We start from the raw sequence: 13,402 nt of genomic DNA, 5'->3' as shown, positions 1-13,402 counted from the left end.
GTTGATATATATATATATATATATATATATAACATAATGTGTAAAATACTACTGGATGGTAACTCCAACAGTAAATCCTGACTGCCCGTTACCGCTTGGTTTACCTGTGTATGGTCCATATGGAAATCCTCACTACAATACTGGTTGGATGTCTATTCAGCCTAATATCCCAAAAATAACCGGCATTCATGCCGTCATAACTGGAAGTTCATTATCATCACACTGTGACAACAACGACAGAAGCGACACAATGGGTGAGACGGCTGCCGTTCGTGTGACTCATGAGAGGGTGAGGAAAGGGTGGTATGACGTCAGGAGGGTTGGGCCGCTCATCAAAGCTAGCAGAGAAACGCAGACGACACGGTCCCATCGATGGTTCCCACGCTGTTCGCGCTCAGCTAGGCTGTGAATTTACTGTGGGAACGATGCAGCTAGAGGCACGTGCTGCAGTGTAAGCTAACCACAGTGCATTACTATCACATTGGAACCTATATAGTTGAGTCTGGCGCCAGTGGAAACTTCTCATATCTCCCGGACCTTTGATCTGGTTCCAACAATTTCAGGTGACTCCAGATTCTCATGACAGATTTGTAAGATATCATGCACAACCAGAAGGCATTGGTTTCGACTGTTCGACAGACGACTAGTGTACCTGCAATGATTTTTGGGTTCGGTAAGTGGTGACTAAGAGTTTGTCTACCTAAGACCCTCTTCCACAAAACATAGAGATCGGAATCGGTATTACCCGAAATTCGGGAATTTGCTAGCTGTCGAGCTGACACAAAGGATGCGTGGACCTGAACCAGAGATGTTTGCTTGTGCAAACCGCCACAGATTTTATACGATCATTTGCCAGCTGAATTGCGGCTAAAAAGAAACTCAATCGATTATGACCCAAATCTTTTATCTATATTATTCAGGTTAGTATTTTGCACCAACGCCGTCCCGTGCTTCAGCTGGGACAGGTCATTCGTGCTACTGGGAACTCAGTGTTATTGATTAGGATCTCTCTCCATGACGGCGGATGTGAACACAGCAAGCTGAGTCACCAATATTCTCAAGTATGAACGAACAGGCAGGTGATAACAAGGCGAACGAACTCTTATCGAAGCCATTCTGTTTTACTCAGTGCCTCAGTCACCCTGCGGCAGACAGAAGTGTAGGTTATCCAGAAGATGACCGAAGTTATATCTCAAAATCATGCGGTGGGAATGCAAATCTCTCATGAGATAACCCCTATTGGACATGTAGACATAATCATCATCATAATCAGAGACAGCAACATTATTCTTGATACTGAGGCTTCACTGCCGTACTATGGTTGTACTTGGGCTAGGATACTACCAGATCCAGTCCCTGTAATCTTGCAGGAAAATGATGACATTTCAAAGTTCATATGCCATTAGTTAGGTGCAGTTTGTTTGCTCTCGGTGAAACGAACATCACTCATCACGTGTTCCGTAATAGCAAAGTTTTAGACCAAACAGCAAGGTTAACGTTTCAACAGTGTGAAGTTCGTTTGCGAACTGATCCCGCTAACCATTCGAAACGTGCGATGAGACAGCCTTCGTGCAGTGTACTCAGTTGAAGAATGTAATAGAAGGGCTATTCGGTGAGGATTCAGTTAAGTCTTCTGTTGAAGCCAAATTAGTGTACACAGGACCGTACTTCGCAAGTTGCATTCATTTCGGGTTCAACTGGTAAATAAGACTGACGAAAACTCGGAACTGCTCCTACCCAATGAGATCCGAAAAAGGTGAAACGGGTCCTCGACTGTTCAGCATTTTCCGACATCCTTATGATCAGTTTTCGGTCAATCACTTTGTTTAGTGAATACTGTTTCAGTTCGTGAGATGAGAGCATGAACCAACAGTTTGGCGGGTGTTTTTACTGTGATGCCTTTATTCGTTAGTCGCGCCGACGTGCGCCTGACATGACCTTTGGTTGGTCACTCACCTCCCCGCCCACCAACTTACACCTCTGTCACATCAGATGAGTGGAAGTTATCTGGTTATTGAAACCGTGGCAAGATGAGCGCTCTAGTGACAGATTATATTAGGTCAATCTTTTAGTGACCTCTTAACCTAATACAGACGGTCGGCAACTACGAAATAATCGAAAATTAGGACCTTTCTTCAATTGAGAGACACTTGTTCATTGCGATTCACAGTGTAAAACTTTGGGATTTTCAGAATTATCACTATTCCTTCATTCTTTTGCCAGTTCCTCAACATCAGAGCCCGAATGGTCTTCAGTGAGCGACCGGCTTCCTCCAAATCCCACAACAAAGTGTAAAACTTTGGGATTTTCAGAATTATCACTATTCCTTCATTCTTTTGCCAGTTCCTCAACATCAGAGCCCGAATGGTCTTCAGTGAGTGACCGGCTTCCTCCAGTTAGACCAGAAATCACGATTACCACACAGGAACCAATCGTCAATCCTCACTGTTCTTCAGGTAATGTGTTCTTTGGGTATCACGACCACATATTTCACTCCGTCTTTGTTATACGATTTTGCTTATGCATTCTACTGAATGGGCCTTATCAACTGGTTATGTTAGAATGAACGATAGAAGGAGCACACTCAAGTGAATATCTGATGACTTCTGTCGCCTTTATTTAAAGTCGAATTGAACTAAATTTGGTGTATTGAGGCCATCCGAGAATTGTCGCGCTGTGGCTGAATACGGGACTCGGTGGGGGTGGAAGTGACAGCAAGACAATCCGTTCTAGGCGGGGTCGTATTTATAAGGAGTCAAACACTCAGTTACAGTTTAAGGTTGCATTACCATTAAACTCAAACTATTCCCTTGTATTATGTTCTTCGCATAAGTCTATGAGAATTCGGAGCATTATTTTATCTAATGAGTCCAAGTGAATAAGACGAATAGTGTACCCGCAGAAAATTTTCATCAACATCATCAGTAGCATTGCATCAAACAGTACATCCAACTTTGTCCCTCTATTTGAATAAGTCGTGTCATTTTTTGGATCTCAAATCGACCGTATGTGCTTACCCATTAAGCAACCGTAAACTCGCGAGAGATCTGTCTTGCCCCTACAGTAAAAGTTCGAGAATACCTCCAAATGACACTTGTTTTCAGCAGCAGTTATTTGGCTGCTTGTGTCTGAGTATAAGGTGTTCACTGACTACAATGTCACGTTTTTAGCCACCAATGAGAGCTTAGAGTATGCAGAGTTTGCTTGGATTAAACACGTCAGTTGGTCAGATATTGTCATTGCAATGAATCACGAGTAGATGAGAAGCTGCTCACGTATCTTTTCTCCCTAAAAAGCGCAATTATACAACCAAATGCGGCTATTAAGCGATTGACCTTGAAGTGAAGTGAAGTGCTGACTGGCCCGTTCTGGGGCTACATTGTAGCAGCATTTTGTGGAAAATACTTCGCCACGGTTATAGCAATTGGTGAGGGACTATCGAGTGACAACGATTGACTACTGCTAACTACCCAAGGCATTTTGCCTCCTTTACTGACTGAGAAAAACAGACAAATTATACAAGCTCCATTTCGTTTCCGCCGCTCAGTAATGCAATCTGTCAAATCAGCGGGCCAAACTCTATCCAAACATCCCGTCGGTTTGTAAATTGGCTCTTGTTCGTGAGAAAGACGGTAGACATGAGGTCACATAGTTAACTGTTATCTACTTTGAATCAGTTATCGGGAGTTTCCACACTTAACGGTGATTTTAGAAGGTCTCATGGTCAAAGTATCTCTGATAACAACAGCTGGCACGTGCGTGTAATCGATGCACGATGTAGGGTAAAAGTAGCCTCGGTTACATGTCAGCCCATGTGGTACACATTCGTGAATGTTCGAGAACGTTATATCAGGTCACGATGACGTCACATGCACTCACCTTGATTTGACATCCCGTCTACTCCGACTGTCCAAACTGTTCTACACGTTTGCTCCCCTGAACCTGCACCGATTCAGTTTCTTGCCTGGCTCAGCCTCAGCCAGACGATGCACATATGCACACTAACCTCCTGGAGCTTTCTTGCTGCTGCAGCACGTTTCTGTTGTCAGTTTTTATAAATTCGTAGGGAGAAAGTCTCATAGCCACCAACTTAATCAGGCAAGCGCGGTCCTACTAATAAAGGGAAGTAGTACATGAACTCAATGTGTATCTCTATCATGTTCGGTATTCATCAACCAAACATCGACACGCTAAAAATGCCTTCCATTGTGCAATTTCAGAGTAGCCTCATTGTTATTAAAATATGCTAAGGCTTATTAAGGATCTGGTCATTAAATTTGAGGTGCCCTGTGTGGTCTGTGGTGGTGTACGGCAAGTACAAGTCGATACCGGATTGACTGCAGCAGCAGCTGTGGACACAGGGAGGCATAGCCATCCACTTCAGGGATGGGACAGATGGTGGTTCACTAGCTTGCTGTCCGTCTCTTGAAGGACACACTTTAGTCCACGCTTTTCGGGGTACATAGCGTTCTGTTTAACCGAACATCATGGTTAAAACGATCGTCTAATTCAAAGGCTAGTTTGTGGCTACTATTAGCCGACTGACGATTTCACCAGGCGATACGATCACTCCATGTTATTTCCGCTATTTCAAAAGTTTTACTTATGAATGTAAAATTTGTATTCGTTTTCCACGCAGTCGATGTTATTCTCTCAATCCTGTCCGTTCACAAGATTCGGAAAAGTACTGTCAGCTACAGTGTATCTGCGACCATCGTTCGTTCTGTACCTTATTCTCCTATAATACATTGAATTACTTTTTAGTTAAACAAGTCTCAGTTGTGATGAATTTTCACTACAACTGTGAATGCAAATTTGTCATTAAAAGCAAGAGGTTATATGATTCTATGCTTTTCTAAGGTTAAGCAAACCTATTTTTCATGTTTTATGTCGTCTATGTGAGTCTAGTAAAACACAACCCGAAAGTCAAGGATTTCCCAATGAAATTTTGGTTCAGAATTGTATAAACTATCCATAGACCGCCTGCGGTTGAAAAACATGGGGCGCAGTAGCTTCCGTGACGGGTGAAAATGATAGCATTACGGAGATCTGCCTCCACAGAAAAAGTGAACTAATTTGAGATTGAAGAATTACTTGCAGATACCTACTAGTGAGGGTTCAAGATATGATTCCTGAAAAGGCGAAAATGGAATATTGTGCACTGTCGTAAGGTATGGCCGGGCTTTGGCAACCGCCAACAAATATTCCACGAGGATTTCACTTTTCAGCATTAGGACTAATACTAAACAGGATTTCTTAGATGAGGGAAATCTTCCAGATAGAAGGAGACAGTTTGGGGGCAAGGAAGCCTTTATCTGAACTCTCAGGCAGACAGATGCTTCAGAACTGGAGAAGAAGGAGAGCTTCGTCCTTCAGTGGATAGAACATTTTCTCTTAAAAGGAAAGTAATATATTGAAGCTACCGTGTGGCATTCAATCGGGTTTATTAGCTGACAGCTACCTCAGAGAGCTTTTGCCACACTTCAGCTGGCAAAGTGAAATCCTTTAGACGGAATTTAATTTGCCCTAGCCGACAATTCGGTATCACTCGGAATACCTCACAGCTGGAGTATTAACTGAGGGCGAAAGAATTTAAGGATAGGACAGAGGATGAGTACCATCACACAAACCCGCTTTGTTGAAAAACGGCTATGCAGGGTACCTGATTAGCTGGGGCGTTCTTTTCCCTTGAATGGAAGATTCCTCACAAGAGCTGTTTAAAATGACTAATTGCAAATAACGCTTCATTACTGTAGTACACCAACCATTTGTGAGGTGATAGTTATTGACATATTGCGAGGAAACACCAGTGTGTGGGAAACATTCTGAAATTTCCCAAATGTATCTCCCTAATTGGACCGAACATGTCAAGTGACAAAGAAGTTAAATGCATTGCACCTGAAATCTGGGTGCATCTCTGCTACACGTCCAATTTCTGCAAATAACGAAAGTTTAAGCATTCTTGATGAGTTACATACCGCTTCAACAGAAACATCACAGTGGTCATGGCTTTTTTATTCATGTACCCTAGTTAGGGATAAAACCCCTAAATCAGTCGACGAAATCGGAAGTGCTTCAATAAGATCTTTTGTCTCTATGTTCTGCATAGGATAACCCGGCGCAGCAGACCAATAGTGGTAACAGTGCAACGCTTGGTTTACACCATGTATGTACATTTCTCACGCATCCTATCCTGCTTTCTCAAATGGTACCTGGAATTGTACGAAGAACAACGCTCCGTCAAAAAACTGTTCCGGACAACGGTATATAGCAATAAAATACTATGTGATTGTCATGAGTATGATAAGATCCTCGGTCAAATTTCGAGGAAAACAGTCACCGATGTACTATTATCGTTCTAGCATACCAAAACAAGCTGAAATGCCCCTATGGAATAACATCCATTGAGATCATTGCCAGAGTAGCAGAGTCACCTGCTTCAAGTGTTGTCGAGCACGACGGGACTAGGGATTTTTGAAGAAAATTCTGACAAAGGATGATAGTTCAGAGCGCTTCATTGAGGTCTTAAGTGGAGTCGGAACACCGGTTACCCCGGTTCGTTTAGCTGGCGAGAAAGTTGTTAATTCCTTCAGTTCTACAGGCGATCACATGAAAGCGACATGTGGTCTAATTCCACTTTAAGTTTAGTGTTTTTTATACTGCAATTGAGCAACACCCGATACTAGCTACCCAAGGACCTGTTCTGTCTATGTTGCCTAACCTTCCGCTCAGTACATGAGTTTTCATGTAGCTGAGGCGACGCTCACACTGGAAGGACAAACAAATACCTAGAATGAGCGACAGAAGCTATTCCAAAGTGGATAATTACAGTGCTCCCCCTTTGGTGTTGCTCGACCTGAATAATCGCGCCAGAACCGTAGGAGAACTGTTCAAACTGTAGCGGTGTGAATGTGAATCCGGGTAATGTCAGGACGACCGTCAGGTCAGAGGTCAAACACCACAGTCAATGTTCAAACCTGTGTTAGATACAGGCTGTCGGAGTGATCTGGTGAACGCAAATCGAATGTGGTTTCACAACCCGAGGCCAAGGGTTTTAGTCATAAGTGAGGCGCTGCTGATCAAATCAAATGTACACAAAAACAACCGGAAAGGACAATTTTGTTACCCTGGCATTTAATCAGGTTACATGCAGAAAACAGCCCATCAATGTCCGACCAGTTTTTAATCTATGCTGCTGAAGCGAGTAGAAGATATCTTATCACCTAACATCTTAACAGTACGTCTTCTTCCAGTCCTACTGAGATGGATAAAATAACGATGTTTTGTTTTTTCTCAACAATTCGTACAGTTACCACTTCTGAAATGAAGTTTTCGTAAATGTCCGTACACACTACTTTCTCGTTTCAAACAGGAAAACAATCGGACGAACCTCTTGTTAAAAAGTCGTTGGAGAAGCAGAATAGCACAAAGCTAACTCGGTTTTATCCATTTGTGAATGAGTGGTTGAGGCGTCGAAAGTTCGGCAGCCCCAAATCGGAAAATTTGATTACCGACCCCTCATTCACAACCTGCAGTTCTGACAAGACACCATTACCCGTCCAGGGTCAGCGCTCTTCACCCTCGCCCAAACTTCCATTGATGAGTCTTCTTAAACCTCCACAAACGGTCTTTAGACGTTCTAAAAGCGCCAAACTAACACGTACAGATTATCTGGAACTCGCCGCAGTTCCATTAGTTCCCGAAGGCGTTGAGGTCCCTCCGAATCTTGTGCCCTGGAGAAGTCCGTCCGTTTGTCACCAGTCTCTGGGAAAGCTGAGCCGCTCCAACACCATGCCATGTCGGAAAGTTTGGCATCTCTCACCATCTACTCCAGTGGTGACATCGATAGTTCCCCAAAGCGAGCTTCATCATAGTCCTTTGAAAACCGTCGAAGTGCGGGATAAACGGTAAGCCTCAAGCCCATTCATATCACGAATAGTATCATATACTAAAGTAATTTTGAAATATCAGTCAAGTAAGAAATTTTGATGGAGTGGGTTATCGACATAAGCGGAACTACTTACTAGTATTCCACGTCTGCGTTGGAGGTTTGCTCTATAAGGCATATGGGTAAGGCATCAATCAGGCTGTTTTCTAATGTTCATTGTTTCAACGCTCACTATGCACTAGCCGGATGAAAGGACTTCACACAGTATTCATGGGTGGACAGTCACGACCACCTAATTTACACCCGTTCTGTTCAAGCCAACCAATTCATCGTGCTAATGCATGGTAAACAATTTTTGTAGGAAGGGTTAACGGGTAGGTCCATAAGGGAGAAAACAAATCATAAATTGTATTGTATTGTATTTTTGGGTAAAAGAAAACTATCTCTAATCGCAAACCAAACCGCTCCAAGCCTTCGTCATCTGACCCGATATGTGTATGATGATAACTAAGGACCGGATCACATGAAGATGCGACTTGGGGTTACAACTTTGCCAGTAAAATGCGAAGTACATCAACGATGATCTGTTAGCCATAACCGATTGCTACGCAGGACTATTCTGGTGCACCTGAAAACTGCTTACCACTCCATTATTCTAGCTGTGGCTGAGTTAGTAACTAGCACTCAAACTTTTGATTTGTCTCACCGAACAGCGACGTCACACCAGTGAAGCCAGCTTCACATCAAACTCACCTTACTCCCGTTGCCGTGGATTACAGTGAAGTTACTGGGAAACCAGACCTCATCCGTTCTTCTAGTCGGTTAAGCAGACGCTCTCGGCGTTACACAGACAGATGTGCTCTACCAATGAATAGTTCTGTAGATGCACCGGAGTTTGGTGAAGAAACTTTGGAGAATTTGCACAGAAATCACAGTTGTTCTTCCCTGATGATGCTTAAAAGCGTGTCAACACAGACGGAACAGGAATTGCTGAAACAAATGTCAGCTCTCCCTTCTGTGCCAGAACCTACGAAAGCGGAGTTATCTACCACCGTAACACCAACTCACTTCCGCGTGACAAACGACCCTTTACCCGCTGAGGGCATGAACTTGAATCTACTGCAGAACCTAAGAGCCGATTCAGCGTATATGAGAGAACGATTCTTTTCTTCGGTCAGTTCAACCCGAACCCAACCCGTGCAGGTAGGTAACATATGTGATATCATTTTTAAATACAGCCTTGGTTTTTGTAACTGCACGCACTGCATTAGAAGTACATTGTTACACTTCAATATATGTCACAAGTGCTAAAACGTAGTGTAATGGGAAAAAGTACCGTGGATTTTGATGTTTACATGGGATGCCATACAATTTCGGTTTCCAAACCTGAAAGGGCGGATTTTCCGGAACATTTGGTTGAACTTGACCTAAATCTTAACTTGCGCGGCAAAATACAGGGTTCGTATGTCTTGGATATTTCACGCACTGGTTCAATATTGGTCATACTTATATATTGCCCAGCGCACCCTTGGTCTAACATTTACCAATGAGCCACATGTTACCCAGCAATTAGTCGTAAATAAAATTTAAGCGTTGAATGTGAATGGTATTTAAGACCATATTGGCTTCCCAGTGGTCCACGTTTGACCATAATGAGGTTCAAAACTGCTCTAGAGTCCAAAGCAGACTTCCATGATTCTGTCTGTTGTTTGCCTCGACAAGATCTTAAATACCACAAACAAACTCCTGGGATGCCGTACACAAACAAGAACCATTACATATTACACCAGTATATACATGATAATCTGTAGTGTTCATTATCAGCAATGCGATACACTATTTTCGTTTAGTCGTAAGTTATATTTCCAGCACTGCCTTATACATTGTGCCTCATCCCTGTTGCCTGAGCAAAAACTATATGGTAAATTACTCCTATGCACTTCTTTCATACAGCTCAATCGTGTCAAGCAACTGGTGGAGATGTTTGAGCATCACTTGTCACTGAAGCAACCAAACGCAAGAAAACCCGATGCACCACTGGGAACATACACCCCTCGTTTACATACGGAAAAGGTGAATGAATCCCTCAGCAAAGTAAAAGCAAGCAGGTGTGTCGCAGATGTAGCCTGCTGTCCTGGGCGTGTGAAAATAAACAAGCATCCGGAAGTATTATCAGTGAAACCTCTTTCGAACTCACCCGCCAATGCACGACATACTCACCTAACTGCTGACAACTTACCTCCGACAACAACATGTGATTTGGAATCTAGTCCTCGTTACTATCAATCACGGTAAGAATGAGCCGTTTTCGAACATACTGATCGTAAGCAGCATGGCCTTTATATACCCCATAAAGTCGGGTTGTTGTTTACGTCGCCTGCATACGTCTAGACAGGTGTGGGAAGTACTCATTGTCCGCCAGAGTCAAATGGCTGCCTTGAGTGTTTATCCTCAAACAGATGGCATACAATGAGCTGCTCTCGGGTCCGGATCACTTATTTTAGTTTGGTCTGAGATCGAACGAAACTCCAAGGTTCTTTCAACTCTACGCACACCGGATCCAATGTGAACATCGGAAACGTGTTAGAACCAGTAGCGTGAAGAACCATCTTTGCTACCGATAGCTAAATGATCTGGCAACCAAAATTCAAAATAGATGTCTATTCAATTCTGCATCATATATTAGCCAGGGTAGTGTGGAAATCTATTTGATTACCCGGGGTTGAGTGTGAAATGTTCAAGGCTTCTGAAGACTATTACAGTTTCAAAGTCAACTACAAGTTGATGGTAGGTGGGGTTGTGAATGTTTGAAACAGCATCTTGGCACGGTAGATAATTCATTTTCATTGAAATAGATTATTTCTATTTTTTCTCTCATCATACTGTTGCTTTTAAACTTGTCCCACTGAAGGATTCAACGTCGACTGTGCAGTCAGCCTTTTCCTCTACATCAATACCCAACACACATCGCTGACATTCGTCCGTTTGGCAGCTGGCCCCGGCTGAATTTTCCACTGCCCGCTTTAAGCAAAGGGATAACCAACGATCATAAGTCAGTCAACCCAGAGAAATTGTGGGAGAACAATTTGTCGGTAAATCAACCACAGTCCCAGTCACGTAAGTCAAAAGACAATCTTGTGAAGGTTAAAGATAGGCATTGTTCTTGGTGCCATGTCTCCAAACACAACACTGATATGGGAGAAGGTCCTTAAAGTCAAATTCATTTGCGTAACCCGGGTTGTGTACAGAAGATCCAAAGCTGCTGACTTCTCTGCAATTGGATAACATGAGACAACAACTTGTGCTTGAAGTCTCTAAGGAATTTCGGCCCTATTCGATTTACTGATCCGGCCCCCAAAGAGGATGTGTTTAGTGGGTTATACAAAACCACCCGGTTCACTGGACTGTGAGGTCACATCTGATATGCAAATAAGGTTGTGGGTAAAAGCCGACCTCTTGCGTGGGTGGTTACTAGACCACAGCAGGTGGTTATCATGTTTAGACCAACCGCTTTGTTGACTTGACACGGAATGAGGTTAACACAGTGTCTACCGGACACACCATTCGTCTGACACGAAAAACACGGCGATATCCCCGATACTGCGTCGAAAATTCAATTTATACCAGACTGTCTCACTTTTAGAATTCAGCTTCAGATTCTCTCACTTTTCAAGGATAGTGCAGCGCACGCGTAAGTTTCATGAACTGCATACAACATTCGCTCGTGTTTCTGGACGATATGGGTGTGCCGGCATTTTCTGCTCTCACTACGTAATTGAAAACAGATATCAGAACCATAGAAGCGATTCAACTGAATGCCTAATACCATGGGCGCAGCACCAGTCGGTCTTGCTCAGATCCAAGGAAGACGACCTGAATAACTTCTACGAATATAATGGACAGCAGGCAAACACAACGGTCTCCGGTACATTCGAACTCTGTTCCATAATTCGATTTTTAACTGGGCGGGCAATTAACAAAATAGAGACTCAAATACTGAGTATACAGCATTTCCCGCGAAGCGGCATGAGATACTCTAAAATTCGCCTATGTTGTTGCAAAATTGTTGTAACGTGCGAGCACCTGTTAGCCTCTGTTCCGAAAAGACTATTCCCATGTGTCAGATAATAAAAGTTGACGCGTGAGTCAAGTTGACGCGTGAGTCAAGTTAACGCGCTGTAGGCTAACTGACCGAGCTTGAAATGCCACGAAGACGAGCAATATACGTCTCCCTGCGTCCGAGAAGCTCGTTGTCGATCGGTATGATTGTAGTGAACCGTCGAAACATAGGCCTATACCCAGGGTTGCCTCAAAACGTTTTTCATTCACATCTTCATTCTTCACGACCGTCTGAATTAGGGTTTACATAGTACAAACCCCACATAGGGACCACTAACACGACTGACAATAAGTGAATCCCCTGTAGGCCTGTTCTGCTGCCAAGGGTTTCATCTTGAGTAAGAAGATATCCAGATAAGACAAGCATATTCCACCAATTCTAAACAGGCCAATACGTAGTTTGATATCATTTTTCAGCTAAAAACCAAGCACACGCAATGCAAAATTATCAAAGCACAACTGAAATTCAGTTTCTTATGAGTGAAATGATTTTACTTTGTGACTCCATTATAGGGGTGACTTCACCGACTACGTCTAGCTGCGTGTTATCCGAAAAGTCTGTCAAGGCGCAGTGTGTTCCGACGCAGGAATTCTGCTACCACTCTAAGACGAAACCGGATAACTCTTATGCTAACGGTTTTGAACTCCCTCCACTACCCCAGCCAACACATCTGGATTTCGGTGAAGGTTCGCCGACAAGCGGATCTCTGAACTCCCTACCACCACCACCTTCACGCTCATCCTTAGTTGAAGTCGAACCTTTTACAACACCGCAACCCATCTGCACAAATGGAGAGGGTGAATATGTGAACTTTTTAACGATTCCGCTAACGGGCTATGCGATTCGGAGCGAGCAGAGTAGCTGGATTCTCTCTCCAAGAGCGCATTTCTCCAGCACGGCGCATGGTATGAATCAAGGCTGGCGAAAGCTAGGCCACTTTGGGAACACTTACGGACCTTCAGGGAATGTCCACCGTGGCGAATATAGATCAGCCGGTGAGTTTACTGTGGATACTCCAGTCAGCGGCTATAACAATCTTCTGCCTGATTCATACCATCAGTTATGGGCCTGGACATCATTCATCTTCTTGAAGTTCAACCAAACCATTTACCTGGTTATGCATTCCAACGACAAGGTTTATGATGATTTGCTTGATGGCATAGCGGGTTGTTTTTTGGTCGCTGGCTCCCAGATTGAGGACCAAAGCAATACAGCAGTAAGCAGTGTTCCAAACGGAACGTTCGAGAATGCAAAACACTATGGTATGCAACGTATTTTGACACAGTATATCGTACCGTACCGCACCGTACTGTACAGTACAGTATGATACAACATGGTACAGTGTAGTACATTACAGTATCCCTACCCGTATTCTTCCCTTGTCACAATCGCCA

At 43.5% G+C, this 13,402-nt stretch overlaps 1 protein-coding gene across 1 annotated transcript in view; it reads left to right on the top strand.

Moving 5' to 3' along the window:
• T265_12558 (hypothetical protein) overlaps nucleotides 1-13,002 on the top strand; it is a gene marked incomplete at both ends in the record, with an annotated part of 29,729 nt that extends 16,727 nt beyond the window's left edge. The window contains 6 exons of the mRNA XM_009164282.1: nucleotides 2,224-2,456; nucleotides 7,373-7,907; nucleotides 8,602-9,091; nucleotides 9,842-10,179; nucleotides 10,800-11,005; nucleotides 12,521-13,002. Of these exons, the coding sequence (XP_009162546.1) occupies nucleotides 2,224-2,456; nucleotides 7,373-7,907; nucleotides 8,602-9,091; nucleotides 9,842-10,179; nucleotides 10,800-11,005; nucleotides 12,521-13,002 (2,284 nt within the window). The remainder of the gene's footprint in view (nucleotides 1-2,223; nucleotides 2,457-7,372; nucleotides 7,908-8,601; nucleotides 9,092-9,841; nucleotides 10,180-10,799; nucleotides 11,006-12,520) is intronic.
• Nucleotides 13,003-13,402: the final 400 nt, after the last annotated feature.

Source organism: Opisthorchis viverrini, assembly GCF_000715545.1.
Source record: "Opisthorchis viverrini unplaced genomic scaffold opera_v5_4, whole genome shotgun sequence".
In the NCBI taxonomy this organism is placed as follows: Eukaryota; Metazoa; Platyhelminthes; class Trematoda; order Opisthorchiida; family Opisthorchiidae; genus Opisthorchis; species Opisthorchis viverrini.
Note: the sequence above shows the minus strand (reverse complement) of the source record. Positions and strands in the feature narration are given on the sequence as shown.